Source organism: Takifugu flavidus, chromosome 19 (genome assembly GCF_003711565.1).
Source record: "Takifugu flavidus isolate HTHZ2018 chromosome 19, ASM371156v2, whole genome shotgun sequence".
Classification (NCBI taxonomy): domain Eukaryota; kingdom Metazoa; phylum Chordata; class Actinopteri; order Tetraodontiformes; family Tetraodontidae; genus Takifugu; species Takifugu flavidus.
The window spans coordinates 2,169,120-2,195,998 of record NC_079538.1 but is presented as its reverse complement, the minus strand read 5'-3'; the positions used below and the strand labels follow the sequence as shown (position 1 = coordinate 2,195,998).

Genomic DNA, 26,879 nt, shown 5'->3' with positions numbered 1-26,879 from the left:
TTTAAAATTTAAGAGAAACGTTTTCAGTTTTATTTTAAGATTCTCCTTTATATGAAAATGGGCAGAAACAGGTTTTAGAAATGGATTCTGTGTGTTTGCGTGTTCTTTTATGGCCACGTCCTTGCTCATACTTTTATTTTGACAGGGCATTACGGAAACGCAGCGGTGATTTTAACCAGCTTTCCTCTGATTTTTCTCTCCCTCCGCGCGCCCGTTGTTGTTCCCATCAAGATGGCTGCGGCTTCTCTGTCGGATGGACAGTGACCTCCGAATCCTCACATTCAGCCCGAACCCGGAGCACCACCAGCGGACCCGACCCCGCCGAGACGGACGGACCGGAAGCATCATCTGTTGATCGGTTTCATCCACCCTTCGGTATCAGTCATATATTTAATAGGTGTTAATTAGTGTGTTAGAACGTCGACGCTGATGATGGCACCGGCTCATTTAATCATTTAAATCACCGCCTGTGATTTGGTGACCAAATGAATCAGAACACGTGAAGGTCGTTGAGCAGAACCGCCCAGACTGGAGCATTGCGGTCCGGAACAGAACAAATGCTCACTTTACCCGCTGGAATCACAGAATTATGGCGTTAATTACACGATTGTAAAAAATACTAATATTAAAAATGTGGGCGCGCACTCGCTTTCGTTTTATTAATTGATGCTATATTTAGGTACAATGATGTCATTGATGCCTGTCACGTGGTTTCGTTTCTAGATCAGCATCAGAGATCGTTGATCGTTGCCAAATTGTGATTCCCTTTTCCGAGCCTCCCATCATCATCGTCATCTTCATCACCAGCAGTATTTATTTTTAACTCTGAGGCGGAGCCTAAACGGCCAAATCAGTGATTGACAAAGAAAACAGCCACTGTTTGTGATAACCATGAGTCTGGAGGATGATGATGTTTCCATGGCGACTGCTGTGGTGTTTCCATGGTGATAGCAGAGCTCCTGCCTGCAGGGTTGCAGTGACAGTTTGCAAACATGGACACCACCACCTCCATCAAGATGACCACACTGGCCATCCAGAACCTGTTTGGCTATGTGGAGGAGGAGAATCTGGCTGCACTCAAGGCCCACCTGGACCGTTTCAAGGAGGTGGATGGACGCAGCGACGTATGTGAATGTGTCTTCCTTAGCAACAGCCTCTTCTTGGCGTTCTGCTCATTTTCCCCATTGACTGGGTTCCTCTGTTGATTGGCAGAATGGGCAGACTCCTCTCATGCTAGCGGCTGAACAGGGCAGTCTGGAGATCCTTCAGGAGCTCATCAGGAGAGGAGCCAATGTCAATCTGGATGACGTGGTGAGCCACTCTGTCTGGGAACAAATCAAAGCCCCCGCTTCTTCTGCTCCCTGGACCTCTTTCCGTGGAGACTATGGTTGCTAGTATCCAGTCAGGCTGTGTTTCTATGGTAACATGGTGATGTGTGTGTTGCCAGGACTGCTGGTCGGCTCTGATCAGTGCAGCTAAAGAAGGTCACGTAGACGTAGTGAAAGAGCTACTGGAGAACAGCGCTTATGTGGAACACAGAGATATGGTGAGACATGCACACACACACACACACACAGGCATGTTTACAGGCACACATTAAGGGCATTAAGGCTGATTAAGGTCAGAGGTCATTGGTCTGCTGTTGTGTTTTAGGGAGGTTGGACCGCTCTGATGTGGGCGGCATACAAAGGCCGAGTGGACGTGACTCAGCTGCTGTTGGAACATGGAGCAAATGCCAACACAACCGGACAGGTAACACACACAGACACACACACATACACACACACGTAAAGCTTGTTTGTTACACAGGTTCTTACCTCTTGAATGAACTTTGTCTGTCTCTGCAGTACAGTGTGTATCCCATCATCTGGGCTGCAGGTCGAGGACACTCTGAAATTGTCAAACTTCTGCTACAAAATGAAGCTAAAGTCAACTGTTCCGATAAGGTAACAACAGCTTGATGCCGCTGACCTGCACTGTTTTTCACCGTTCCTGTCTCACTGTTCTAGCGACCACACTGCTAGCTTAAAGTTTAGCTGTTTTGAGACAAACTGTGTACTAGAAAATCATAGTCATTTGTTTGAAAGCTGTTGTATGTCCATGTGTGGGTGGCGTCCCCTGAGTTCACCCGTGACAACCAATGTGAGCGTCCACAGAGGCTGAATTACACGTGACACGTTTACAAAAACAACAACGACATGTGTTTGTGCATCCTTGTGTGACTGTGCAGTACGGGACCACCCCTCTAATCTGGGCGTCCAGGAAAGGACACTTTGACTGTGTGATGCACCTGCTGGAGAACGGAGCCGATGTTGACCAGGAGGGGGCGGTATGACACCAGCCTAACAATGAGCTCACTCACAAATATCCACATTAAAAGAAAAGTATAAAGAACATCAATGATCATGAGGATTTTGTCACCCGTCAGAATTCAATGACAGCGCTGATCGTGGCGGTGAAGGGTGGCTACACCGCGGTGGTGAAGGAACTGCTGAAGAGGAAGCCCAACGTCAACATGACTGACAAAGACGGAAACACTGCGCTCATGATTGCTGCCAAGGAGGGTTACACCGAGATCGTCCAAGACCTGCTGGACGCCGGGACCTACGTCAACATTCCAGACCGGGTTAGAGTGCATCACACGCCGCACTGTCTCCAGCACGCCATGGAGCAGAAGTTGACCTGTGTGTGTGTGTGTGTGTGTGTGTGTGTTACAGAGTGGTGATACAGTGCTGATTGGAGCAGTGAGGGGGGGTCATGTGGAAATTGTCAGAGCCCTACTACATAAATATGCTGACATTGACATCAAAGGACAGGTAAGACCTGGTGTGTGTGTGTGTGTGTGTGTGTGTGTGTGTGTGTGTGTGTGTCTAATAGTACCTGATACTTTGTATGCAGGATAATAAAACGGCTCTGTACTGGGCAGTAGAAAAAGGAAACGCCACCATGGTGAGAGACATCCTGCAGTGTAACCCAGACACAGAGACCTGCACCAAGGTGAGACACGCCGGACACTGGTGACACACTCAACAACACCTGACAGTCCACCAGAAATCAACACACAAGTTGTGGAGGTGATGCATCTTATAAAAAAACCTCCACCTCACAGTGACCCACTGGGAACGACAGCACTCAACTGACACACACCACACAGGGACACACACATGACACAATGACACTGTCCACAGAATGACAAACCCACACGGATACACACCTGACACAAGTACACACCCCACACAGAGGACACACCCCACACAGGGACACACCCCACTTGGGGACACACCTGAGACGAGGACACAGCTGACATGCGCTGTGAGAGCCCACATGTTGGTTGTTTCTACGTTAGGATGGAGAAACTCCTCTGATCAAAGCAACAAAGATGAGGAACGTGGAGATCGTGGAGATGCTGCTCGATAAAGGCGCGAAGGTTTCGGCTGTTGATAAGGTAGCAGTGATTTGCAGATCATAGTTTGCTGGTTATCCTCAGTGCAGTCAGAAGAAAATGACCTCATTTCCTGTTTGTGTAGAAGGGAGACACACCGCTTCACATCGCCATTCGTGGGCGGAGCCGGCGCCTGGCTGAGCTCCTCCTCAGGAACCCCAAAGATGGCCGCCTGTTGTACCGCCCTAACAAGGCCGGAGAAACGCCGTACAACATTGACTGCAGCCACCAAAAAAGCATCCTCACGCAAATCTTTGGAGCACGTGCGTAGTTGGCGTCCCGTGTCCATGGCGGTGGTGGGCCTGCACCGCTGACACCCGTTTCACTCATGTCCACAGGTCACCTGTCACCAACGGAGACAGACGGAGACATGCTGGGTTATGACCTGTACAGCTCTGCTTTGGCCGATATCCTGAGTGAACCAACCATGCAGCCTCCCATCTGTGTCGGGCTCTATGCCCAGTGGGGCAGCGGAAAGTCCTTCCTGCTAAAGAAGCTGGAGGGTAGGAACCATTTTATTGTTCATAGTCAAATCAGTTTATTGTTTACAAAGAGAAGGAATCAAAAATAATTACCTCTACAACACACACACACACACACACCTGCACAGGGTGATCTCAGTGCTGGATTTGTAAAGGGGAACCGAAGAGGTGAGGTGAGAGGTGAACTAAAGGAAGCCCAGGTGAACTTCTGTGTCCTGAAGGCTGAGCACATTCATCAGGCTATTGTGGGAGCAGATAGAAATGCTAACAGCAGGTGCTTTAGCAGCGTTAATGCTAGACGCTGTCCTGGTCGGTACCTCCACATTCTCGGCCAGCGTGTTTCAAAAAGTTAAGCAAACTGTTGACTGATATTTTTGACCTGAGACAAATGAGAAATTTCCCCCCAAACGCACTGAAACTTCACACAGGAGCTTATTTTCTCATTAGTGTATTAAAAGTGCCAAGACTGGAAACACAGGAGCTGCTGGATCCAAGAAAATATGGTTCCTGGAACCAACGTTGGAGTCTTAAATGATTCTTTCTTCCTCCTCAGATGAGATGAAGACGTTTGCCGGGCAGCAGATCGAGCCGTTGTTCCAGTTCTCCTGGCTGGTGGTCTTCCTGTCTCTGCTGCTCTGCGGCTCCGTGGCGGTTGTCCTTGGCTTCAGCGTTGACCCTCGGCTCGCCATGGCCGTCTCCCTCAGCCTGCTGGCTCTGCTCTACTTGTTCTTTGGTGAGAGCAGACAGAATCACAGTCCAAGTGCTTCTCCTGGCCCCCTCCTTTAGTCATAATGCACATAGCTCAGGTGTCATTGGTTTCTCTGGTGATATGACAGTCGTTGGTTCAACTCCCACATAATACTTATGGAACTGTCCCTGATGAACCCCATCATTATGTTATATGATTGTGTGTGAAAGGGTGAATGTTCATGTGTAACCGTGATCCTCTGGTTGCCTCCTGCCTCAGTGCTGGTGTATTTTGGAGGGCGTCAAGAAGGGGAGAACTGGACCTGGGTGTGGCTGATCAGCACTCGTCTGGCGCGCCACATCGGGTATCTGGAGCTGCTGCTGAAGCTAATGTTCGTAAATCCACCAGAGCTGCCAGAGCAGAGCACCAGAGCGCTGCCGGTCAGGTAAGCATCAGGCTGGGTGCGCGTGCCTCACTCAAACAACAAAGAGCACGTTGGGGTCCCTCTGGGACCCCACGGTGAGCTCCACGAGCATGCAAGTGTGGGTTCAATCAATCAATCAATCAACCAATCTTTATTTATATAGCATCTGTTACAATTAAAATTGTTTCTAGGCGCTTTCCAGAATCCCAGGGCCTAACCCCAGACAAGCAACAGTGGCAAGGAAAAACTCCACTTTAACAGGAAGAAACCTTGAGCAGGACCAGGCTCATGTAGGGGGACTCTCCTGCTGATGGGGGGGTAGGTAGAGAGAGAGGAGAGGAGAGGAGCGAAGAGGAGAGGAGAGGAGAGGAGAGGAGAGGAGAGGAGAGGAGAGGAGAGGAGAGGAGAGGAGCGAAGAGGAGAGGAGAGGAGGGGAGAGGAGAGGAGAGAGAGGAGAGGAGAGGAGAGGAGAGGAGAGGAGAGAGGAGAGGAGAGGAGGAGAGGAGAGGAGATGATTAGACGACCCCCTAAGTATGATAATTTGTCTGTCTGTGATAGTAACTGGGAGGTTGGCTGTGTTTCAAATGCGCAGGTTCAGGAAAAGTGTGTGTGTCACGCAGGTTTCTGTTCACTGACTACAACCGTCTGTCAAGTGTGGGTGGAGAAACATCAATGGCTGAGATGATCGCCACATTGTCTGACGCCTGTGAGAGAGAATTTGGTTTCCTCGCAACACGATTGTTCAGAGTGTTTAGGACGGAGGAAACACAGGGTAACGCCCCCCCCACACACACACACACACACACACACACTAAAAACGTAGTCCAGCATATATACAGGGTGTTCACCTATCTTCTCTCTCAGGCAAGAGGAAGTGGAAGAAGACATGCTGCGTTCCATCCTTCATCCTCTTTGTCCTGGTCTTGTTGTGCCTGTTTGCCGGTTTGGCTCTGTTGGCCATCGTCAATGTGGACGGGGAGAACCGTACGATGAACGGGGTGCTGATCGCCATGGGCAGCGTGGTGGGGATGGCTATGTTGGTCAACTGCAAGACATGGTGGCAGGTGATGGACTCAGTGTTGAACTCTCAGAGGAAGAGGCTTCACAGCGCTGCCAACAGGATGCACAAGCTGAAGAGCGAAGGTTTCATGAAGGTAAAACATTTGGAGTGGTATCGTTGGTGCTTTAGAACATTAACTCTGCTAACTCTGGTCCCACAGGTGCTGAAAAATGAGGTGGAGCTAATGGCAAAGATGGCAAAGACCATAGACAGCTTTACGCAACATCAGACCAGACTGGCGGTCGTTATCGATGGACTGGACTCCTGCGAACAGGACAAAGTTCTACAGATGCTTGACACAGTGAGGCCATCACATTTACACAGCAAACATTCTTCACACATTTACAACAAAGTACACATGTTGGGACACAAATATTAATTTCTGTAGGCTCTTTTGAAGTCTCTACAGAGGGACTCAAAATGACACAGTCTATAAAACAGTGGTCCCCAACGCCCGGGGCGCGAACCGGTCCCGGTCCATGTGTCGTCCGGTACTGCACCACCGATTCTCTCCGTTACAGCCGTCTGTGGCTCGCTCTTGACGTGATACATTAAGGCTAATATTAAATCCACAAGCTAGCAAAATGAAAAAAAACAGACATCTTTGGAAAGTTTCTTTGCAAAAGGGGAAAAGGCCTAGTGAGGAGAAAATAAGGATTTATCGTGACAGGTGATAGTCAGGTGATTAACATTACGGCGAGTTGTATTTTTGAAGCACTTTATGTTCCTTTTGTGACGTATCTTATTTTGAAGGCATGTTTAGGTGATAACACACTGGTCAGAGAGAGTTAGGGGACAGAGAATGTTGCTCTTGTTATCTTGTTGGTGCTAGAAATGAGGACGCTGCTAATAAAGCTACGTACAAGTACGCAGTAGAATCACCTTTATTAGTACATCTACAAAATGCCACAGTTTGTGTTTGTCGCATCATTTTAATTTGTTGTATTTACCCACCACAACTTAAAGGCTGGACTGTAGAAGTATTGTCTGAGATTAAACCAGACTGTGGCGAGGTTGGAAACTTGTCCACAGGAGCGTGGTCAGACTCGACGGTCTAGTGTGGGTTCAGAGGATTATTAGCTTTAAATTAGAGTGTGAAAACTCTTTTGTTGCTAAGAGAATCTCCAAGATCTGGTTCTGGTCTCACTCCTACTGATTGTCCTGCAGGTACGGGTGCTCTTCTCCAAAGGGTCCTTCATCTCCATCTTTGCCAGTGACCCACACATCATTATCAAAGCCATCAACCAGAACCTGAACAGCGTTCTGCGAGACTCCAACATCAACGGTCATGACTACATGAGGAACATTGTGCACCTACCAGTTTTCCTTAACAGCAGGGGCCTGTCCAGCGCCAAGAAGATGTGCACTTCTACATCCACCAACGGGGATGCCACTAACGTTGATGGTAAACATGATCGTACGAGTTAGAAGTCAGGACCATGGCTCACAAGTCCTAAATAATAGGAGACAGGACAACAGGTCCCACAGAATGACAGATTCTACACTGGTTTAAAAGGGTGTGTCCACCTTGTGTCCACAGGTTGGCATGAGGAGTTGGACAGGAAGTTGTCCCAGCACAGTCTGGGAGAATTAACAAAGTTTGGCAGTAAGACCACTCTGACTCGCAGGGTGAGTCCGCTCTCTCCGCTCTGATTAACGTGCAGCAACTGTTTGGTCGTGTAAAAGATTCTTTTTTGGTCCCGTGACCGACCTGTCGGGTGCAGGACACATTCCGGCGGCGTCAGGTGCAGCGCACGGTGACGCGACAAATGTCATTCGACCTGACAAAGCTGATGGTGACGGAGGACTGGTTCAGTGACATCAGTCCACAGACGATGAGGCGGCTGCTGAACATCGTCTCGCTCACTGGTTGGTGACCGGCACATCCATCTGGAAACATCGACCCGCTTCAGCTCAGGAAACAAAACGCCCTTTTCTGCCTGCAGGTCGTCTTCTGCGAGCCAATCAGATCACTTTCAACTGGGACCGTTTGGCCTCCTGGATCAACCTGACAGAGCAGTGGCCCTACAGGACCTCGTGGCTCATCCTGTACCTGGAAGAGACTGAGGCGGTCCCGGACCACGCCACCCTTAAGACCATCTATGAGAGGTGAAACTGCTGCATGTGATCCACCAGTGAACCATGTGATCGTGACACATTGTCTCCAGCAGAGTGTCCAAGAACATCCCTACTACTAAAGACGTGGAGCCGCTGCTTGAGATTGACGGAGACGTTCGTAGCTTTGAAGTCTTCCTGTCCTCGCGTACACCTGTCCTGACAGCTAAAGACATCCGAACCTTCCTGCCTTGCACCGTTAATTTGGACCCTAAACTCCGAGAGATCATCACAGGTACAGTGTCCTGATCGCACTCTTACAGATGACCTTTCTGATCATTCTGGTAATTCGCTGGTAATTCTGTTGATAATCTTGTATTTCTTGTATCTTTTGTCTCCAGATGTTCTTGCTGCCAGGGAACAAATGAATATGAGTGGAGTCAACTATCCAACACTACCTTTGCCAGAAGTGCAGCCCCGCCCCACCTCAGTGTACTCCCAGGTGTCGTCAACGTGCTCGCCCTCCGCCTCCTTTAGTGGACCCTTTAACCAGCCAGCAGGGGGCGTGCTTTCCCCGCAGCCACACAGCAGCTACTATAGTGGCCTATCTGGACCACAGCACCCGTTCTACAACAGGGTGAGTAGTAGCTCCACCCTTAGACTTACATAAAGGTGAGTCTCTCTGTTGGCCTTCCGTCTCTCAGAGCTGTTCTGATTGGCTGAAAGGTTAGTTGTAAGGTTGTGTTGTCATCAGCTCGGTCACATGGTTGTCACACACTTGGTCCAGTTGTAGTTAATTTATTCATTATTTGAGTGAATTGCATCCATTGTGCGCGTGTTTGCCATGAATATTATTTTCATTTCTACCCCCTCCCTTCCATCAGCCTTATTTCCCCCACCACCTTTGTCAGCTGCCACGCCCACTTATGGCCTCCACCCACCCATCACACCTGCACCCATGTCAACCTAAAGTCTGCATCAGTCAGGATTTCTCAGCTGCACCTGTAAGTACGACACCTGAGCTGGAGTCACCTGGAGGCATCATCAGCTCATTGAACAGGATCCATAATCAACATGAAAGTTTGGTGCTCCAGAGGGTTCATCCTGAGTGACTGTCAAAGCCCCAGAAAAACCTCCAAAATAAGAGCATGCAAAGATATCATTGATGAAAAACATTCAACTGAGCTTGTTTTGATCAGAACATCAGCCTGTAATGAATCAAAACTCATTTTTCAGCATTTTTTCAGTTGGTTACTGAACGTATTTCAAATGAAAATGAATTTTATTGTTCTTATTTTCAAATATTTTCATTCTTTCATCTTTACCTGTCTGTCTGTCTGTTTGTCTGTCTGCAGTGTAAGGGTTCATCTTTGAAAAAGACACAGGTATTCACCCCCCCAGCCCAAAAAAACAACACTGACCCAATCAACCCCCCCCCACACACATAGTCTGTCCCTGCCTACAGATTCCAACAGATCCTTCAAACAGGATCAACCATTCCATAATGATGTCACCATTGTGAAATGTTATCAAAGTCTGAAAAGTAAAAAAGATTTCATGATTCAGCATCTTCTTGTCGATATTTTAATCTCCTCTTGTGACGCAGAGGAAGGTGAAAGAAGACCTTGTTAGCCATGTAACTTGTTGGTTAAGGCAGCAGGAACAGGCTAACATATCAACATTCTCCATGTTGTGGAAGCAAACCTGTGTTTTCCTGTTCAGGGGTCTGTGGTGTCAACTGGTCCCACTATCTTCCTCGGCTCCATGACAACGGAGGCGGTCTGTGAGCTTTTACGGCAGATTGAAGGCATCGACCTGAGCATGCTGGGACAGTACGGCGCCACCGTCAAGAAGGTGGGTGTGGCTGACCAGAGCGAGCGGGACTGACAGCATGTCCCTGGTTGACAGTTGAGATGTTTGTGCTTCACAGGCCAACGTAAATGGCAGAGTTCTGTCTCAGTGCAACATCGACGAGCTGAAGAAGGAGATGAACATGAACTTTGGAGACTGGCAACTGTTCAGAGCAACGGTCAGTCAGATGGCAACTTCCTGTGAAGCTGCAGGTTGTGTAACCTCACATCACTGTAAACCTCCCTCCTCATCCACAGGTTCTCAACATGCGACACATCGAGAATCAACTGCTCCACGAGGAAGCTGCCAGCGAGCAAGGCAGCCTTGTAGGGAGCCACGCTGATGCTGGAAGGCGAGGGGGGGCTCCGCCTCATGCCAGCGCTACCAATGCCGATGGATCGCCGATGTATAACTTCAACCTGAGCTTTGAGGAGCTGAGCAATGTGGGCCTGGACGAGTCAACGAGACAGGGAGGCGTTCCCTGGATGGTAAACACACACCTTGTGTTTGTTGCGGCTGTTGTAGACTGTCACCATGACACGATGTCTGTCTGTGTGTTCTCAGGGCGCTGCTCATCGCACGGCGAGCATGAGCAGCCTGAATTCTCAAGAGTCCTCCAACGACATCGGCAAACTGACCGACAAGCAACAGGCCGAGTACAGAAACGCCTACCAGGAGTACATAGCTCAGATGTCGCAGTTAGAGTTGAGCGGCGCTGGTGGCGGAGAAAGGCCCGTCGAGCCACAACCCGGGCAGTTTATGAATTTGTCTGATGATAAGAACAGAGAAGAGCATGATGGACGTAAACCCTTCAGCAAAAGGAGCGGTGCCAAACTGGCAGCAGACAACACTGACTTCTCCAACACCGATAGCCTGGATCCAATCACAGAAGAAGATGAGAAGGGCGAGCACGGGTCCTCCAGGACTCCGGTGCCTTGCAGGTCCTCGGCTGGAAGAGGCGGGCTGTTCCAGGGTGCCGCCGACCTAAAGCTGAAGGCTGGCGGCGGGCTGCGCTACCAAAAGTTGACAAGTGACGACAATGAGTCAGAGGAGTCTGACAACGCTCCTCGGATGAAGGATCAGAAGACCGAACTCAAACCACCAGCCAGCATGCTCGCTCTGAAGGGGAAGGACTCGCTCTCAGATGCCATGCTGGACAAGAAGGAGTCATCCGACTCCGGTGTGCGCTCCAGTGAAAGCTCACCCAACCACTCGCTTCAGGACGAGGAGGCAGATCTCTCCAACCGGTCCAACCTGATTGAGCTGAACGACGACAGCCTGGTTTGCCCTCAAGGGGCTCCCAGCAGCCTCTGTGGCCTGCAGGACCCTGCCGTGGTCCGCATGTCCATCTGCTCTGAGGATCAGTGCAGCCTTCTGGCCAGTAGTCCTGAAGAAAGCTGGCCCTCATCAAAGACCTACAACCTGAACCGCACCCCCAGCAACGTGACACTCAACAACAACACCAATGCTCAGCACGCCAACCGCCATCAGCAGCCCGCGGAGAGCTCCATCGGCACCACCTCCTCTAGCGACATCATCGTGTCCAGCACCTCCTCCAGGCCCGGGCCCAACAACGAGAACGTCCGAGTGGTGCACCTGAAGAGGGGTGTGACTCCTGGCGAGCCCCCAGAGATATGCACCATGTCATGTGACACCGTCACCTTTAGCGAGGAGCGCGAGAGCATCCTGTGACAGCTGCATGGAGCACGCCCAGTCTCACATCAGAGCCACGCTGTTGTGTCATCCTCATAGTGATCATGTGATCATCATCCATTAGATCTACCATCACGTGATTTTTGATCAGTGTTTCAGTGGCAATGCAGTGGTAGTTTAACTGTCTTGGTTGGTAGTTGAGTGGTCATGTGATCATTAGTTGTGAGCAGTAGTAAAGTGAAGGTGTCGTGAAACTAGAAGCTGCTGCATGTTAATGTTGTCATGTCCAGAACCAAAAATAACAACTGTAGTGTAGTTTTCAACCATTAGGTGCTAATAAGCAGCAATGAAAAAGAGAAAAGTTGCAAGAAGCTAATGTGTCAGTCAGTGAACATTATGATTGATTATTGGTAGTATTGGCAGTAGAAGCTGCATGTTGTGGTGATTTGTCAGGTATATTGTGATGAGCTGCATGTTTCCTGTTCTGTGGTCACATCTTGGTGGATTTCTGTAACTTCTTTGATGTTTCCAAATAAAAGAAAACGCTGAGATGGTGTCATTTCCTGTCTTTCTTCAATCTGAACAAACACTAATAGAAAAGACAAAAGTACACAAATTACAAATGCCGTCCAAACTGCAGCTGTGGAGGAGAAACGGGAGAGAATGGTGCTCAAATAAGTGCAAGGATTCATTTAATCAATAGGTTGTACTTTGGTCATTATTTGGTTTGAATGAACAAAACCCCTGGATGAGCACACAATGAACTTTTATTGGTGTCATGGGATTGAAACAGCGCCAGTGCCTCAGTCGTGCTCTTTGGAGGTTGCTATGGCTTCAGTTGTCCACCAAATGTCACCATCACTGAAGTCTTGAAGCTTTGAATCTTGTTCGGCACAATTGATAGGAAAGCCTCAGTGCTTCATGAGGCTTCACTTGCACACCCCTACACAATATCCAAGAGGATCAAACAAAGTAACAACAAAACTCGGGGAAAGTAACAACTGAAAGAGCGAACGAAAAATCACCATTAAAATGGGAAAAACCCGACGGGGAAAAAAACAAGTGAAACAAGGTGACCAAGCACTGGAAAAACTCACGAAACTATAGAACAATGAAGCGAAGGACGGGCGATCTCGGGGAGCTGGAGCTAGATGTGCGAACAAAAGCAACAGTCCGGCACCGGAGGCAAATAGGGGAGAGCTTAAGTAAACTCTGATTAGGACGCAACCAGCTGCAGGAGGCTGGAGGCTCAGCGCTCTTCGGAGACCGGCCTGCCCCTTGTGTTCCTGCAGGTAAGGGAGGAGGTGAGAAGGCTGAGTGCTGATCAGAAACTGAAACACAACATCCTGCCTGGTTCTTGGTAGTAAAACCATCCAGGAAGTGGCCCAGTGAGCAGAACCCTGAACCCTAAACCACCCTCATCAGTAAAGCCAGAATGTTTAACCTTCATGATTTGTACATTGTTTGTTTTTTTCACATCGTTTCATATTTTATTTGTGTTCAACTTTATTTGTATGTTAAATTTTCCTTTTGTGTGTTACTTGATCAGCACCAATCTCACTAAAACAGGTTCCAGTGATCGGCTGATTGAAAGATCCACAGGTTCTTCATTTGGGAGGTGAATGAAAGTTTATTTCATTCGAACTGAACATGTACTGCAACGTTCTTTAAACTGATTTTCCGGGTATTCAGCGGGGAACCCCCTGATCCAGATGCAGTGACCTCCTGGAGCGGCCGTGACCCCACCCATCACAGCCTGGATGATGGTCTCTGCTGATTCCCCACAGCGCCGGTGATGCGTGTGATGCGACCAAAAAGGCGGAAACGGCTGATTCCTCCATCTGGACGGATGGTGAGCCGGACGTGAGTGACAGGGCCGCTCGGAACCAGCTCGTCATACCGGTGCATGTGATGAGGGCGGAGCTGCACGGTGACAGAGAGATGAGCTAAACCACTGTGTGATGCAAACATTAATCACAGTTACTGGCATACTTTTTGAGGTGGTAGAAGGAGACGCCATTTCCCAGATGTCCAACGGTTCTGAATGCACTGGACTTCCTCATCTGGACTCAGAGAGCAGACCTCCACTTGACAAGAATCCGGAAAGTTTCCTGCAGGAAAACAACATTGGTCCGAAAAGGAACGTTTCTCTGTCCGTCACACCCGCAGCTGAACTAGACCTTTGAAGTGGATCGTGTCAATCTCAACCCTGTGGATGGTTCCAGGGTGACCGAGTCGGAACACAGCCCACTCCCTGCCTGGAACCTGCAGGATCCCTTGCTGGTCCACCTGTCAGACCAGCAGCAGGGTAAACTTAGCCATAACATTTGAAGTACTTGCTGTGTGTGCATGTACCTTGAGCTTGTTGGGCCGGTCCAATCTACGAGCTGTTTCCCATCCGTCTGCCATGCTGACGGCTTGACCGAGACCTGACAGACATGTTTGAATTACACCATGAGCTTGGAGGATTGGGGGGGGGGGTTAGAGCTGGTTTTCCTAAGGAATAAGACAGATAGGCCTGCCTACTATACAATAGCAGCAATAAAACCAATAATAAAGAACAAAGTATCCTGTTAGGGGACATACAGATGTGTTCTATGACGTTGATTACAATAGTCACAATAAACACCTTTATACTGAGTATCTTTGATCTTCAAATAATATCCTATCAGCCATTCAATAACGACTACTCACCAGCCCAAACAGCCCTGTATCAGTGTGCAAATTCATATTGCATATTATAATACTAGAGATTTTTAGTCCCTCCTTTCTTGGGGGGGGGGGGGGGTGCGTCCATGTCCGTTGGTAATCTTCACGATCATCATTTCCTCCAGTATCATCATGAGTATCACCAACGTTGTTTGTCATTGTGAATGCTTTAATGATGCCGTCACTCTAACCAATCATGTTGCGAGGATGTCCAAAGTGGGCGTTGCTGAAGCCAAGACAGACGCCTCCATTGGGAAGAGCCACGAGATCCACGTCCTCATGGGTGGAGACACTTGCCCAGTTCCTCTGACCAATGCCCAAGACCCTGAGTCTGGCTATACCTCCATCTACACACACACACGCACACACACACACACACACACACAACCCTCAAATGAACAGCCTTTATAATAATCTCAAACAGTTTCCGAACCCTTTTCCCCCCTTGTACTGTCCAGCAGTGAGGCAGCAGAACTGGAATCTGATATTATTTTATAAATGAATCTTTGACCTGACCCACAAACCGATGAACAATTACAGCAAGGCAGAGGAATAACTACCAGACAAGTCAGAGAGAGAAGAGAAAAGACAGAAAAGAAGAAAACAGCCCCAAAAACAACATAAAAAAGAATTGACTTGGAAGCAGATCAAAACCAAACTACCCGGGCCTCTATGGACCACAGGTGTACTCACACCTGTACTCACTCCACAGTGCCTTGCCTCTGTCTCTCACAGAAGCTCTGTTGTTGTCGGACAGGATAGTGAGAGACTGGTGTATCTATCACTCACCTACCATTACAACTACATCCCTGACCTTAATCTAAACCAGACCAGCCTTAATCTGAACCTTTAAACCAAGTATGAAACCCTCCTTTGAAGCTGAGGACTAGAATGAATATCCTCACTTCACCTCTGTGGTCATTGTGGTTAATCACTTACCAGGGTACATGTTAAGGCGAAGATGTGTGACTCTGTTGGTAAACTGTGAACTGGTGAAGAAGTTGTGGCAACAGTCTGAAAATCCCGGCATTAATGGTGACACGGGCACCAGCTCAGGCCACGCCTCCGAGCGCAGCTGTCAAGAAGACACAGGACGGCAGCCATCATGTCACAAAAGCGCCACATCACGTCTGTCCACCGCGTCATCAGAGATGGGACGTGTCCAACGCCGTTTCCATAGAAACAGTCTGCGTTACCTTCGCAACTTCAGCAAACTCGCTGTCGGTGGCAGCCATTCCAGTTCGGTTTCCTTTCAAGCTGAAGTCTGGTGAACTGTCTGGAGAAGAAAGCAACGTTTGAACCACATTTGTGGTGATGCAATCAAACAAAATATTAATGGCGCTGATCATTTTCATTCTACTTCATCGACCCTGAATACTGAAATAACACAGCTACCTAAACATGTTCCCTGGATGGAGACTCGGGGTGAATGGTTCCCAGTGAAGAAAGACGTGTCCACATCGAAGCCACAGATGCGACCTGGTACTCCCAGCTGGATGATGCACCAGTCGTGACCTTCCACAAACACAGAGATGGACACAGGCGTTTAAGAACAACAGTTGCTATGAGGTCGCGTTTTAAAGCAGGACTCAGGGCAGCACAGTCAACTGAAAATGTAAATGAACCAGATGCTAACGACCGATTCTCCTGCTGCTAGAGCTCAGGCTGGTAGAGTGTGTGGCTGGCTGAATGGTGAATCAAATCAAATCAAATCAATCTTTATTTATATAGTGTCTTTTACAATCAAAATTGTTTCAAGGCGCTTTCCAGGATCCCAGGGCCTGACCCCAGACAAGCAACAGTGGCAAGGAAAAACTCCCCTTTAACAGGAAGAAACCTTGAGCAGGACCAGGCTCATCAAATGATGTTTCTGCTCCAGTTTGCACGTACCAGGGATTCTCTTCCTCCTCGTCTCCCAGCCATCCATCCATTTTCCAAACTCAGTGAAGGCAGAGCTGTCGAACTGTGGCAGCGCCCCCTGCAGGGAAATGTCCTCTTAGCATTGGAAAAAAACGTCTAAGCTGCTGAGCATAACCATGGAACATTTCTTCAAAGAAATAAACTTTAGCACTCATTTTTCATCTGACAACAGGAAGTATGCAGATATCTGCTTGATGGTTTTTCAGGATGAGGTTGATGGTTTGGACTGGGCCATGGTGACATACCTTCAGCAGGTTGGAAGCAGGTGCAAAATACTCATCAGTAGCAAAGAGTACCTGGAGAAACAGACGTCAGTTCATTCGCTGATCACTGACCGAAATACAGCCACTATGTTAGATTAGCTTAACATTAGCACTGGGAAGACAGTGATGGGCTACATTTACTCTGTCCAGGATCAGGAGGATATTTCCAGTAGGAAGGTCTGCTGACGAATGATCTTTTGATGACACCCTTCATTCACCCTGGACTGGATTCGGCTGGACTCACCTTCCCTCCAACCGTCTCACAAGCCAGATCGTTGAACTGCAGGAAGTCCAGTCCTGGTCCTTCTGCCACTGATGTCCCCCTCTTGGCCATGAGGACTTTTCTGGAGCTTTCTGGTCTTCGGAGGAACGTTGCCACCACTGCAGTTCTTTCTGAACTGTTTGTGTCCCGCAGGACAAAGTTGAAGGCATCTTATTCAAACAACTGTTGACCCAGATCTGCTATATATGATCAATCATTAACTTGATTTTTAAAAATTACTGTCTCCTACAGTGTTGCCATTTTACATTTAGTCTTAGTATTTTGGACAAAATAGTATAATTTTAGTAATTTCTATATGTGATAGTTTTTTTCCAGTTCTAGCTGACGAAAACTCAAACAGGTTTTAGTCTAGTTTTAATCAGTTTTAGTAAAAAATAAAATACAAGAATATATTGTATGTTTCAGTCACTCGCGCAAACGTGGGTCTCTATGACAACACATTGGCTACACGTACGGTAACACACACATAGGTTAGTGACATTAGCATAACCAAGCTAACTGTAGCCTGAAGTTAGCAGCCCAACTTCACCATGTGGAACACTCACTCTCAGCTGACTATGGAATTCATCACAAGCCGACTGTCACATAACCTGAAATGTATCTGATATGTTACCAGGACTTGAAACGTATCTTCAAAAAAAGATGGCCATGAGAGCATTCACCTACAGAAATGGGGTGCTTGTCTAAGTGGAGGTGTCAGTTATATACTTATTAAAGTCTGCTTTTCAGCGTGGTTCTAGTCATTGTGAGTGGAACGTTAACAATGCCAACTGGCTACCTGCATCCGTCCCATCCAAGGCTTGTATAATGTAGCCCACTATGGGGTGCTGCTTGTGTTTGCAGCGTTCCACCTAATTATTTTATTCACGAAAATCCATCCACTGGACCACCAATGGAGATTCCATATGGCTTTAACTTCGTAATTGTAAGAATCAACACAGCAGATACAGTGAGGTCCTTCAGCTCAGTGCTGCCTATGGTTTTAATCATTTTAGTTGTTGAATGATCAAATCTATGACCTCCTGGACATCAGCATATCCCCTGTGGTTAAGGCCATCTATTTTGAGCAGCAGCTTTTAGACCTAATCGATGTCTAACTGAAAGTGACCAAAGTAAGTCATTATAATTCACTAAGTGCTTAAATTTAGTACAATGAAATCAAATCAAACTTGTCCACGTTAACAAACATCTTTGCATGGACATGACTGCATGAATAACCTCGTGGCCACACATTATTTTTTTATAAAAGGTAAAGGTGATTTCACGCCATCTGAATAGTTCTTAGCTGTGGTATAATGAGCATCACGATGTATTGCTTAAAAAATTAAATGTCACTAGAAGGGCTCCATACAAAACAAGAAAGATTTAAAAAACAAACACTCACCGCTAGCACGTTTTCCTACAAACTTTATTACACTGTTGAACCCCAAAAGTGTTTTTCATTGGATGTTTTACAAGCGTTGATGCTCAACTTGTGTCCCATGTTAGAGCCCACATTCATAAAGGTGATTTCATGTTGGCTGAGTGTTACTTTGCTGTAACTTTAAAACATTTATCTTTTGTCTATTTCAAGTATATTGTTTTTTATCATTACAGGTCATTATTCATATTTTGGATTTCATATTTCATGAACAAAACAGGATCTCCAGTATTACATCATGTTTGAACAGATGGGTTATAAATGACCAGTTCTGAGACATTCTGTTGTTTTCTGGTCAATTCGGCACGTTTGCAAAAGTTAATACGTCATTATTTCTGTGTGTGTTTAATAAAAGAGAGCCTGATAGAATGTGTTCATCTAAAGAGAAACGGAAAGAAACTTTAACTCCCTCAAATCACGTTGAAATACGTTGGAAAAAAAGGAGATCGCCTTATTCCTCCTGCTGTAAGAGGTCAAAAGAGACATCAGGTGCTTCAACTTGAAGCCACCATGAGGGTCAATCCAAACGTTGCTTTGAATCAAACAACTACATACATTTACTCAATACAGCGATTACTGAAGGAGTCGTTAAATAGTGATACTTGTGAAAATAGAACCATGATAACCATGATACAGTAGGGTCCATACTTTCTTCTTCCTAACATTCTGCTGCTTTTTAACCTTTGGCTCATCTGTCCAGATGAACAAGAGGTCTGGTGAGGCCCCAGACCTCTTGGATGAGCTTTAATTGAAGAACATGGTTCTGTAAACACGCTTTAGCAGTATATGGCACAATGATAAACAATCCACACACATATGAAGCTGCGTGAACGACACCCTGACTGACATTCAATTCACAAATCATGATGATCATAAACAATAATGAACAATAAAAACGGAACCTTGGATTTTGTATTGAAAGCCCTGTATTTTCTCTCATTATGGTAGAATTAGACAGCAATACACCTACTTCATGGAGACTGTTGTTCACTTGGGTGAACAACAGTTCACTTATGGAGGGGGTCCTTCTTCACCACGGCAAGGATCATCCAGCCTGTGATCATCCAGCAATGCTTTCTTCAGCGGACATCCAGACCTTTTTGAGTTGCCAGATCATCAGTGTGCTTTTCCTCTCTGGCAAGGCACCAAACTGTTGACTTGGACACTCTGAACATTCCTGCTGACGGGTTGCTTCCTTTTCTTCGGTCAGAAAATGATCCACTTCACTTGAGTTTCTTGGATCCGAAAACAATCAATAAAATGAAAGGGTTGAAAATAATTCACAAAATCTGGGTGTGGGCCTGAACTCCCAAATTTGTCAAAAACTAAAATTCAAAATGATTAAACTATCGCCAAAGGGAGCGTTGATCCAAATGAATAAAGATGCAACAGTGCAACTCTCCGACCACCTCTTTCCTCACCTAGAAAGCCTCCTCGTTGCAAAATGTTGCTTCGAGGAAGCAGAAATGGCTTCACATCTTCAGTCCATCATGAGCTTTTCTTGGGTGCAGAGCAGATCTGTCTTTCTAAGCGTGGTATCTTCCTCAGGTTGAGTCGGTCTAAACGTTGCCTTCACTGAGATCTTGTGAACATTACACACACATACACACGCAATAATTGGATGTCCACAGCTGCTTTTCTTAAAGGCCACTGTTTTATTTTCCAGAGACGTGAACCTTCAGAGCATCAAGTCAGACCTCTAAGCTTCTGATCAGTTCTTCTGACAAATGAGCTTGAACATTTAAATCAGGTCAGACCTCCATCATTGGCTCTGTCAGACATAATCAGACTCCTCTGGAGATGACACCCTTATCATAAGTTGTCCCAATATCTCATCCACAGTGGAGTGGAGAACCCAAAAAGCAACATTGCTGCTTCATTTTTATGTCTTCAAAGACATAATTTCTGCCATGAATGTTGATTCCATCTTAACAAGAGCAAAAGTAACAGAAGTGATGTGGAATATTCCTTCAACTTGACTTATACAGTAAGCATTGTAGAACAATAAAACACAAACAATGTAAACAAACAAAACAATGACAACATGAGAGGAGTGGCCACAGAGTGATCATCGCCTCGCTTCTTGGATCCTCCATTATCATCAGATCTCACTTGATTTGAAAGTTCTTACCAAAACATAAACATGCAAACTCACATCAGTGAGTTCCTGTGACCTTCTCTGCGTTCCTCACATTCTTCCAGTTTGCATAGGGACACAGAACCAGATGACTGGATACCAAAACCAACCCCGATACCAAAGCCAGCAAACAAAGGTCCAGTGAAGGTGGTGCTGAAGGTGTGGAGGTGGATCAGAGTGTTAGAAGAGACTCGGTAGAAGGACAAAATGCCAGCTGGACAATCCACATATACTGCAACTCTGTTGGGGAGCACTGAAGCTGGCAAGGAGGAAGAGGAGGAGTGCAAGGGGAGGTCCATCACTCGGCTGTTGTGCCAGATGGCGTACCCTCCAGATGAACAGCACAGACTCCAGGACTGATCGTTCATTCCAAACCTACAAGTGGAACTGTTCCCTTTCCTCTTAATGCCTTCATATGTGACAGCTACGTGAATAACTCCTCTCCACTCTACCTCCCAGTAACAGCGCCCAGTCAGACCAGTAGCACAGAGCAGCTGGCAGAAGCACTCAAATCTGTTTGGATTGTCTGGATATTGTTGGTAGTCTCTGACTGTGGTCACGGTCCTCTTGTCCTCTGACACGCTGAGCTTTCTGTATGCGGTGCATGGATCCAGAACCAGTTCGCAGGCAACTAAAGGAGACCAGGACCACAAAACCTCAGTGTGATTATTTTTACATTATGAAGGTTGACAATCGTCCCTCTGACTGTGTCTAAATGATGAACCAAATACTTCCATGAAACTAGGTGAAGATTGTCTCCAGACAATAAAGAACTAGATTCCAGACCCTTTTTATTAACTGAAAACTTAGTTACAACAACTGGAACCATTATTACCCAAGAATAACTAAGTTTCTCATATAAAGAAAAGTGGTTGATGTGTATGTTTGATAGCAGAAGAGCGAAGGTTCTTTGCTGCACTGTCCCGATAAAAAATGTCATTTTCTGATTAAATATAGTCAATCAATCAATCAATCAATCTTTATTTATATAGCGTCTTTTACAATCAAAATTGTTCCTAGGTGCTTTCCAGAATCCCAGGGCCTCACCCCAGACAAGCAACAGTGGCAAGGAAAAACTCCCCTTTAACAGGAAGAAACCTTGAGCAGGACCAGGCTCATATGGGGGGGGGGGACTCCTGCTGATGGGGGGGCTGGGTAGAGAGAGAGGAGAAGGGGGGAAGACAGGTAGAGGATAGAATAGAGAGGAGAGGAGAGGAGAGGAGAGGAGAGGAGAGAGGAGAGGAGAGGAGAGGAGAGGAGAGGAGAGGAGAGGTCACTTACACTTGCTCACTCCTGGTCTCAGCCTCTGCTGCCCACAGTTTTCCATCCTAAAACCAACAGTTATTATTTCTCTACTGCACAATTATTATCATTGTGTTCTGTTTGGTTCGAGTTTCTCTGGTTCGTCCCTACCTGAGAGTTTCTAGGCTGCAGAGTGGATCATTGAGAGCAGCTGTCAGCAGCTGAAGCCCAGAGTCTCCTGGACAATTAAAACTAAGGTCCAGTTCTCTCAGATGACACGGTTTGGATCTCAGCACCAAGGCCAGAGCAGCGCAGCCTTCCTCTGTGATCTGACACCCTGCCAGGCTGTAAAAGTTGAAGAAAGTTAGATGTTTCAGAGTGCTGGATCTAAAATAAGGACTCAAGTGTTGGTGCAAGAACCTAAAAGGAAAATAAGTGGGACATTTGTGAAGAAGAAGATTGGAGCGAGCAGTCATAGACGAGAAGCTGCTGATGTGCTGGGGCCTGAGCCCCAAAACTAACCCTAACCTGCCTCAACACAACGTTCAAGTTCGAGCTGAATTGTTCGCTTACCTAAATGAGTTAGATGAGTTGGCCGTACTGTACTACTGCATGAGTCAAGTCTCTTTCTCTCTCTGAATCTCTTGATTGTAGGTGAAAACTTTATCTTTCATCTGTTCTAGGTTTTTTTTTTTGGAACTTTAGTACGCGTTTCTTCCAGCTGGGATCACATGACCTCCAGCTGTTCTCATTACAGTTTAGAAGGTTTCAGATTTTAATGTTTTTTTTGTACCTGAGCTCTGCGCTCCGGGGAAGAAAGCAGATCACGGTTCTGCTGGGGCGGCTGTCAAACTGTGGGTCATTTCAACTGCTTCAGGTTTTATAAATGTCCTGACATGATCCCAAACACATCTCAGAACCTTTTGCCTTCTGTGCCTGCTGGTGTTACTATTGTTCTCATCATAGTTGATTCTGACTTGGTTTTGGAGACTGTAACTAGGTACTGAAGTGCACTTGGATTCAAACTTCTTTAAACCAAAGTCTCTGTAGTTGTGTCCTCATATCTGAGTTTTGAGCCTCATGGATCCAGGATGCTGTCTTACCCGAGCACTTCCACGGTACAAAGCGGACTCTTCAGACCATCACAAAGGAGCAACACTCCATGGTCCAGAAGGTCATTATTGCTCAGGTCCAGCTCTCTCAGGTTGGAGGTATGGGAGCTGAAAACTGAAGATAGCGTTGCACAGCTTCTCCATGACAGGTTACATCCACTCAACCTGAGAGAAAAATTGCCAGAAATAACAAATAGTTCCTCTTAGTTTGTTTCAAATAGAAAATAAAATCTACTTTCATGTTTGCATGAATGTGTCTATTACATAGCTTTGTTGGAGGCCTTGACCGCTGGCAGCAGCCTCAGAAATGCCTCCTCTGAAGCAGAGTACTTCTTCAAGTCAAACAGAGCCAGATCTTTGTCTGATGACAGTATGATGAAAACCAGAGCTGACCACTGAGAAGGAGAGAGGACCTCTGCAGACAGACTTCCCGAGCTCAGGTAAAGTTGGATCTCCTCTTCAAGAGAGTGATCATTCAGCTCATTCAGACAGTGAAACAGATTGACGGTTCGCTCCGAAGGTGTTTCCCTGATAATGTCCTTGATGTTTCTGATTGCACTTTGGTTCACCTTTGACTTCCTTCCTGTCTGCCGCAGAAGACCATGTAGAAGTTTCTGATTGGCCTGCACTGAAAGACCCAAAAGGAAACGAAGGAAAAGGTCCAAGTGTCCATTTGAACTTTTGAGAGCCTGGTTCAGAGCATTCTGGTAAAAGGAGGTTAGTTTAGATTTGGGTCTGAACACAGCAGACCAGCGGGATGCTGAATGATCTTCTGCCAACAGATTAACACCACAGTTGGTGAACATCAGATGGACATGAAGAGCAGCCAGAAATTCCTGAACGCTCAGGTGGACAAAGCAAAAGACCTTGTCCAAATACAGTCCTCTCTCCTCTTTAAAGATCTGCGTGAACACCCCTGAATACACCGACGCTGCTCTAACATCGATGCCACATTCTCCCAGGTCAGACTCGTAGAAGATCAGATTGCCTTTCTGCAGCTGCTCAAAAGCCAGTTTTCCCAGACTTTCAATCATCTTCGTGTTCTCTGGACCCCACAGTGTCTCAGTTCCTGGGTAATACCTTATGTTCTTCAGTTTGAACTGAACCAACAGGAAGTAGATATACATCTCAGTCAAGGTCCTGGGCAGCTCTTCTTCATCTGACGTCTTCAAAACATCCTCCAGAACTGTTGCAGTGATCCAGCAGAAGACTGGGATGTGACACATAATGTGAAGGCTTCGAGATGTCCGGATGTGGGAGATGATTCTGCTGGCCTGGTCATCATCTCTGAACCGTTTCCTGAAGTATGCCTCCTTCTCTGGATCAGTGAACCCCCTGACCTCTGTCACCATGTCAATGCACTCCGGCGGGATCTGATTGGCTGCTGCAGGTCTTGTGGTTATCCAGAGTCGAGCAGAAGGAAGCAGATTTCCTCTGATTAGGTTTGTCAGGAGAACATCCACTGTGGTGGACTTGGTGAAGTCCGTCAGGGTCTCATTGTTGAGGAAATCCAGAGGAAGTCGACACTCGTCCAGACCGTCAAAGATGAAGACAACCTGGAGCTCCTCCACCCTGAAGATTTCAACTTCCTTGGTTTCAGTAAAGAAGTCATGAATGAGTTCCACCAAGCTAAAACGTTTCTGTTTGAGCAGGTTCAGTTCTCTAAAGGTGAATGGAAACAGGAAGTGGATATCCTGGTTGGTTTGGTCTTCAGCCCAGTCCAGGGTGAATTTCTGAGTTAAGACAGTTTTTCCAATTCCAGCCACGCCCCTTGTCATCACTGTTCTAATCGGCTGGCATCTACCCGGTGAGGGTTTAAAGATGTCCTCAGGTCGGATTGTAGTTTCGGCTCTCTCTGGTTTTCTGTATACTCTTTCAATCTCTTGGAACTCATGTTCATCGTTAACACCTGCGCTCCATCCCTCTATGAGCTGGAGCTCTGTGTAGATCTTCTTCAGAAAGGTTGGGTGCCCTGCTTTTCCAATTCCCTCAAACACACACTGGAACTTCTTCTTCAGTGTAGATTTGAGTCGGCACTGGCTCACTGAAGCAAAAGCCTCTGGGAGAAAAGAGAAAGAGCACCACATTGTCACTATGTGACACTAGTGCCATGGACTTTTTAATCCAAGGCCTCCCCTTCCATAAACATAGTCTTCCAGATCCCACAGATAAATTAAATCCCTAATGTGTCTAATCGGTTATATTTTCTGTTTCACTCCCATGAAATTAGTTAGTTATCAAGGCACATCCTTCTGTTCCAGGCCAATGCTATCAAATATCATTATATTTTAATGTGTGTATGAATATTTTTGATGTCATTATTTATTTAATAATGATAGGAATAGAAATAAAACTTTTTTACACTGTCAATCGATTACTAAAGAATGCGTAACCTTGCACAAACGCTGGCAAATGTAGACATTAAATTAAACCCAAAAGTTTAACACCTGGAAGAATGTCAAAGCGCAACAGGAGTAGATTCAAGAGGCTGAGATGAGGCCTCCTATCGACCAAAGAACTAGTATACCATCGGAAAATGAGGCACCTAACCCTCACCCTAACCATCAAAGAAAGTAAACATTTATGACCCATGGCCCTCAAGGCCTACGTCTGCCAAACTCTGGCCCACAAATAGACAACCAAGGCCCACAGGGGCCAGGACCCAGTGGTTGAGAATGTGTGGACCTCTGCATGTTGGATGGTTTTAGATGAAACATACTGCTCCGCAGGAGGGTTGACAGCTCGTCCTGCTTCATCCTCCTCAAGAAGTCCAGGGTGATCTTCAGGACTGCCTCACTGCTCCTTCTTTCTTCATCATCTAGATGATGACTCTCCAAAACGTCTGAGCATAGTGGAGTTAAAATCTTTTGGAACCTTTTCAGCTCATTCCTCACAAAACCAACAACATCTTTTTCAAGAAGCTGAAAGAAATAGAAGAATTTGTATTAGATGTTGTTTTCTCTGAAGATGCAGATTTATCGTTGACAAACCCTCAGAACCAAAAGAAAATGTTTATCTTGAAGAAACTCTCAAGTATCTCTACATACCGTAAAAAGGGAGGGCAGGTCAGCGTCAACTTCTGAATTTTCCTGACTTTTCCTGAAGGCAACACAAAAAAGGTCACAACGTGTTTTCCACAATTAAACTATTTTTTATTCAATTCAACAGCATTTTATTTGTTTCCGGGGGCCAAGAAAAAGGTGAGTGCGAGCAGCTGTGAATCCAAAAAGCAAAACATGCAGCCTTCTATAGAGGAAACCGTCCTTCATGCACACTCACCTTTGATCCAACTGTTGCTGGTCTCCAACATAAGCGGATGGGTCGCTCACTGGTAACTTGCCGACTGACATCTTCAGGCAGCCTGAGCTTCACCGCGGAACATTAAACATAGAGACTGACATATGACAAAACATGCTAACGAGCTGTCATAGCTTTTCTGTTTCAACACCCACCAAGTCTTAGCAGGATCTTGGAAAGCAAGAGGAGGGTCCATGGACTGGGTACTTCTGAAGGACACACAACTGGGCCCGCATGCAGCTGAAGGAGTTGGTTTGTGCTGCTTCCCAGAGCTGCAAAAAAAAAACACAACAGTGAAAATGGACACTGATGGAGGAGCCATGTGACCCCAAGAAGTTTGTCTCACCACTGATCTCCAAACAAAGGGGTGTAATGGGGCTGGACCCCATCCCACGAGTCTTCATCCAGACTCATACCCGAGGACCGACCGTCGCAAACTTGAACCACAGACGTTCGTTTTTGGTCACATTTAGCAGGACATCCTCATTCCATCAAACCCAAACCTGTCAGACAGCTACATTCCAACCTCCTGTGCAGGAGCGCCCTACAGACGCTGTAGCGATAAAAACGTGTGACAAAAAAAACGGAAGTATCAGAAACTCACTACCAGCGATCAAAGAAAGATCTTCAGATCTTTCTACGAAAGAAAGAAAAGAGAATAAAATCAAGTAGAGAGAGAATTTGTGTGTGTGCAACTTTAACTTCAACACTGATCTAACACAACCTAAAGGTTCCACCAAGGTTCCTCAAACGTTTCCCAGGAACCATACGATCACTTGAACTGACCTTGGGTCAGTAGAAGGTGTTCCTGCACATCCTCGATTTGACAGGGCCATCTAGT

The 26,879-nt window shown here is 46.6% G+C and overlaps 3 protein-coding genes across 7 annotated transcripts; 1 reads left to right on the top strand and 2 right to left on the bottom strand.

Moving 5' to 3' along the window:
- The first annotated feature begins 193 nt into the window (after window positions 1–193).
- kidins220b (kinase D-interacting substrate 220b) lies at window positions 194–12,204 on the top strand. 5 transcript variants are annotated; one of them, XM_057016887.1, is made up of 30 exons: window positions 194–375; window positions 970–1,124; window positions 1,213–1,311; window positions 1,448–1,546; window positions 1,654–1,752; window positions 1,848–1,946; window positions 2,231–2,329; window positions 2,429–2,626; window positions 2,718–2,816; window positions 2,899–2,997; window positions 3,347–3,445; window positions 3,528–3,705; window positions 3,781–3,945; window positions 4,478–4,657; window positions 4,892–5,057; window positions 5,657–5,808; window positions 5,901–6,190; window positions 6,257–6,397; window positions 7,264–7,501; window positions 7,637–7,725; window positions 7,821–7,965; window positions 8,043–8,205; window positions 8,268–8,446; window positions 8,553–8,788; window positions 9,036–9,155; window positions 9,507–9,536; window positions 9,874–10,005; window positions 10,082–10,180; window positions 10,260–10,490; window positions 10,567–12,204. In XM_057016887.1, exons 2-30 carry the CDS (start codon window positions 993–995, stop codon window positions 11,692–11,694), a joined length of 5,184 nt encoding a protein of 1,727 aa, XP_056872867.1. In that variant the 5' UTR covers window positions 194–375; window positions 970–992; the 3' UTR covers window positions 11,695–12,204. The 5 variants fall into 5 exon arrangements, with proteins under 5 accessions (XP_056872867.1, XP_056872866.1, XP_056872868.1 ...); XM_057016886.1 differs by having other exon boundaries at window positions 8,265–8,446; XM_057016888.1 differs by lacking the exon at window positions 9,036–9,155 and having other exon boundaries at window positions 8,265–8,446.
- allc (allantoicase) lies at window positions 11,265–16,960 on the bottom strand. The gene is made up of 11 exons (XM_057016891.1): window positions 16,792–16,960; window positions 16,530–16,580; window positions 16,255–16,342; window positions 15,760–15,879; window positions 15,561–15,640; window positions 15,304–15,439; window positions 14,556–14,711; window positions 14,011–14,084; window positions 13,836–13,944; window positions 13,648–13,766; window positions 11,265–13,578 (listed from the first exon to the last, which is right to left on the bottom strand). The coding sequence occupies exons 1-11, from the start codon at window positions 16,879–16,881 to the stop codon at window positions 13,405–13,407; spliced, it is 1,197 nt and encodes a 398-aa protein (XP_056872871.1). The 5' UTR covers window positions 16,882–16,960; the 3' UTR covers window positions 11,265–13,404.
- A 2,925-nt stretch (window positions 16,961–19,885) lies between these two features.
- On the bottom strand, window positions 19,886–26,542 carry LOC130516021 (NLR family CARD domain-containing protein 3-like). The gene is made up of 10 exons (XM_057016755.1): window positions 26,385–26,542; window positions 26,194–26,310; window positions 26,021–26,107; window positions 25,789–25,840; window positions 25,461–25,662; window positions 23,006–24,800; window positions 22,733–22,906; window positions 21,801–21,974; window positions 21,669–21,715; window positions 19,886–21,018 (listed from the first exon to the last, which is right to left on the bottom strand). The coding sequence occupies exons 1-10, from the start codon at window positions 26,450–26,452 to the stop codon at window positions 20,402–20,404; spliced, it is 3,333 nt and encodes a 1,110-aa protein (XP_056872735.1). The 5' UTR covers window positions 26,453–26,542; the 3' UTR covers window positions 19,886–20,401.
- Between the last annotated feature and the right edge of the window lie 337 nt (window positions 26,543–26,879).

What these genes read in the sequence shown, in the direction of transcription:
- kidins220b (XM_057016886.1), top strand. Translation starts at nt 993, where the DNA reads ATGGACACCACCACCTCCATCAAGATGACCACACTGGCCATCCAGAAC. An exon ending in ATGTCAATCTGGATGACGTG is followed by an intron (nt 1,312 to 1,447) that starts GTGAGCCACTCT and finishes GTGTGTTGCCAG; the next exon opens with GACTGCTGGTCGGCTCTGAT. An exon ending in CACGCAAATCTTTGGAGCAC is followed by an intron (nt 3,706 to 3,780) that starts GTGCGTAGTTGG and finishes TCATGTCCACAG; the next exon opens with GTCACCTGTCACCAACGGAG.
- allc (XM_057016891.1), bottom strand. Translation starts at nt 16,881, where the DNA reads ATGGCCAAGAGGGGGACATCAGTGGCAGAAGGACCAGGACTGGACTTC. An exon ending in GTGAGACGGTTGGAGGGAAG is followed by an intron (nt 16,581 to 16,791) that starts GTGAGTCCAGCC and finishes CTGTTTCTCCAG; the next exon opens with GTACTCTTTGCTACTGATGA. An exon ending in CATCCAGGGAACATGTTTAG is followed by an intron (nt 15,641 to 15,759) that starts GTAGCTGTGTTA and finishes TTTCTTCTCCAG; the next exon opens with ACAGTTCACCAGACTTCAGC.
- LOC130516021 (XM_057016755.1), bottom strand. Translation starts at nt 26,452, where the DNA reads ATGAGTCTGGATGAAGACTCGTGGGATGGGGTCCAGCCCCATTACACC. An exon ending in GTCAACCCTCCTGCGGAGCA is followed by an intron (nt 24,801 to 25,460) that starts GTATGTTTCATC and finishes CTTTTCTCCCAG; the next exon opens with AGGCTTTTGCTTCAGTGAGC. An exon ending in TGTACCGTGGAAGTGCTCGG is followed by an intron (nt 21,975 to 22,732) that starts GTAAGACAGCAT and finishes CAACTTTTACAG; the next exon opens with CCTGGCAGGGTGTCAGATCA.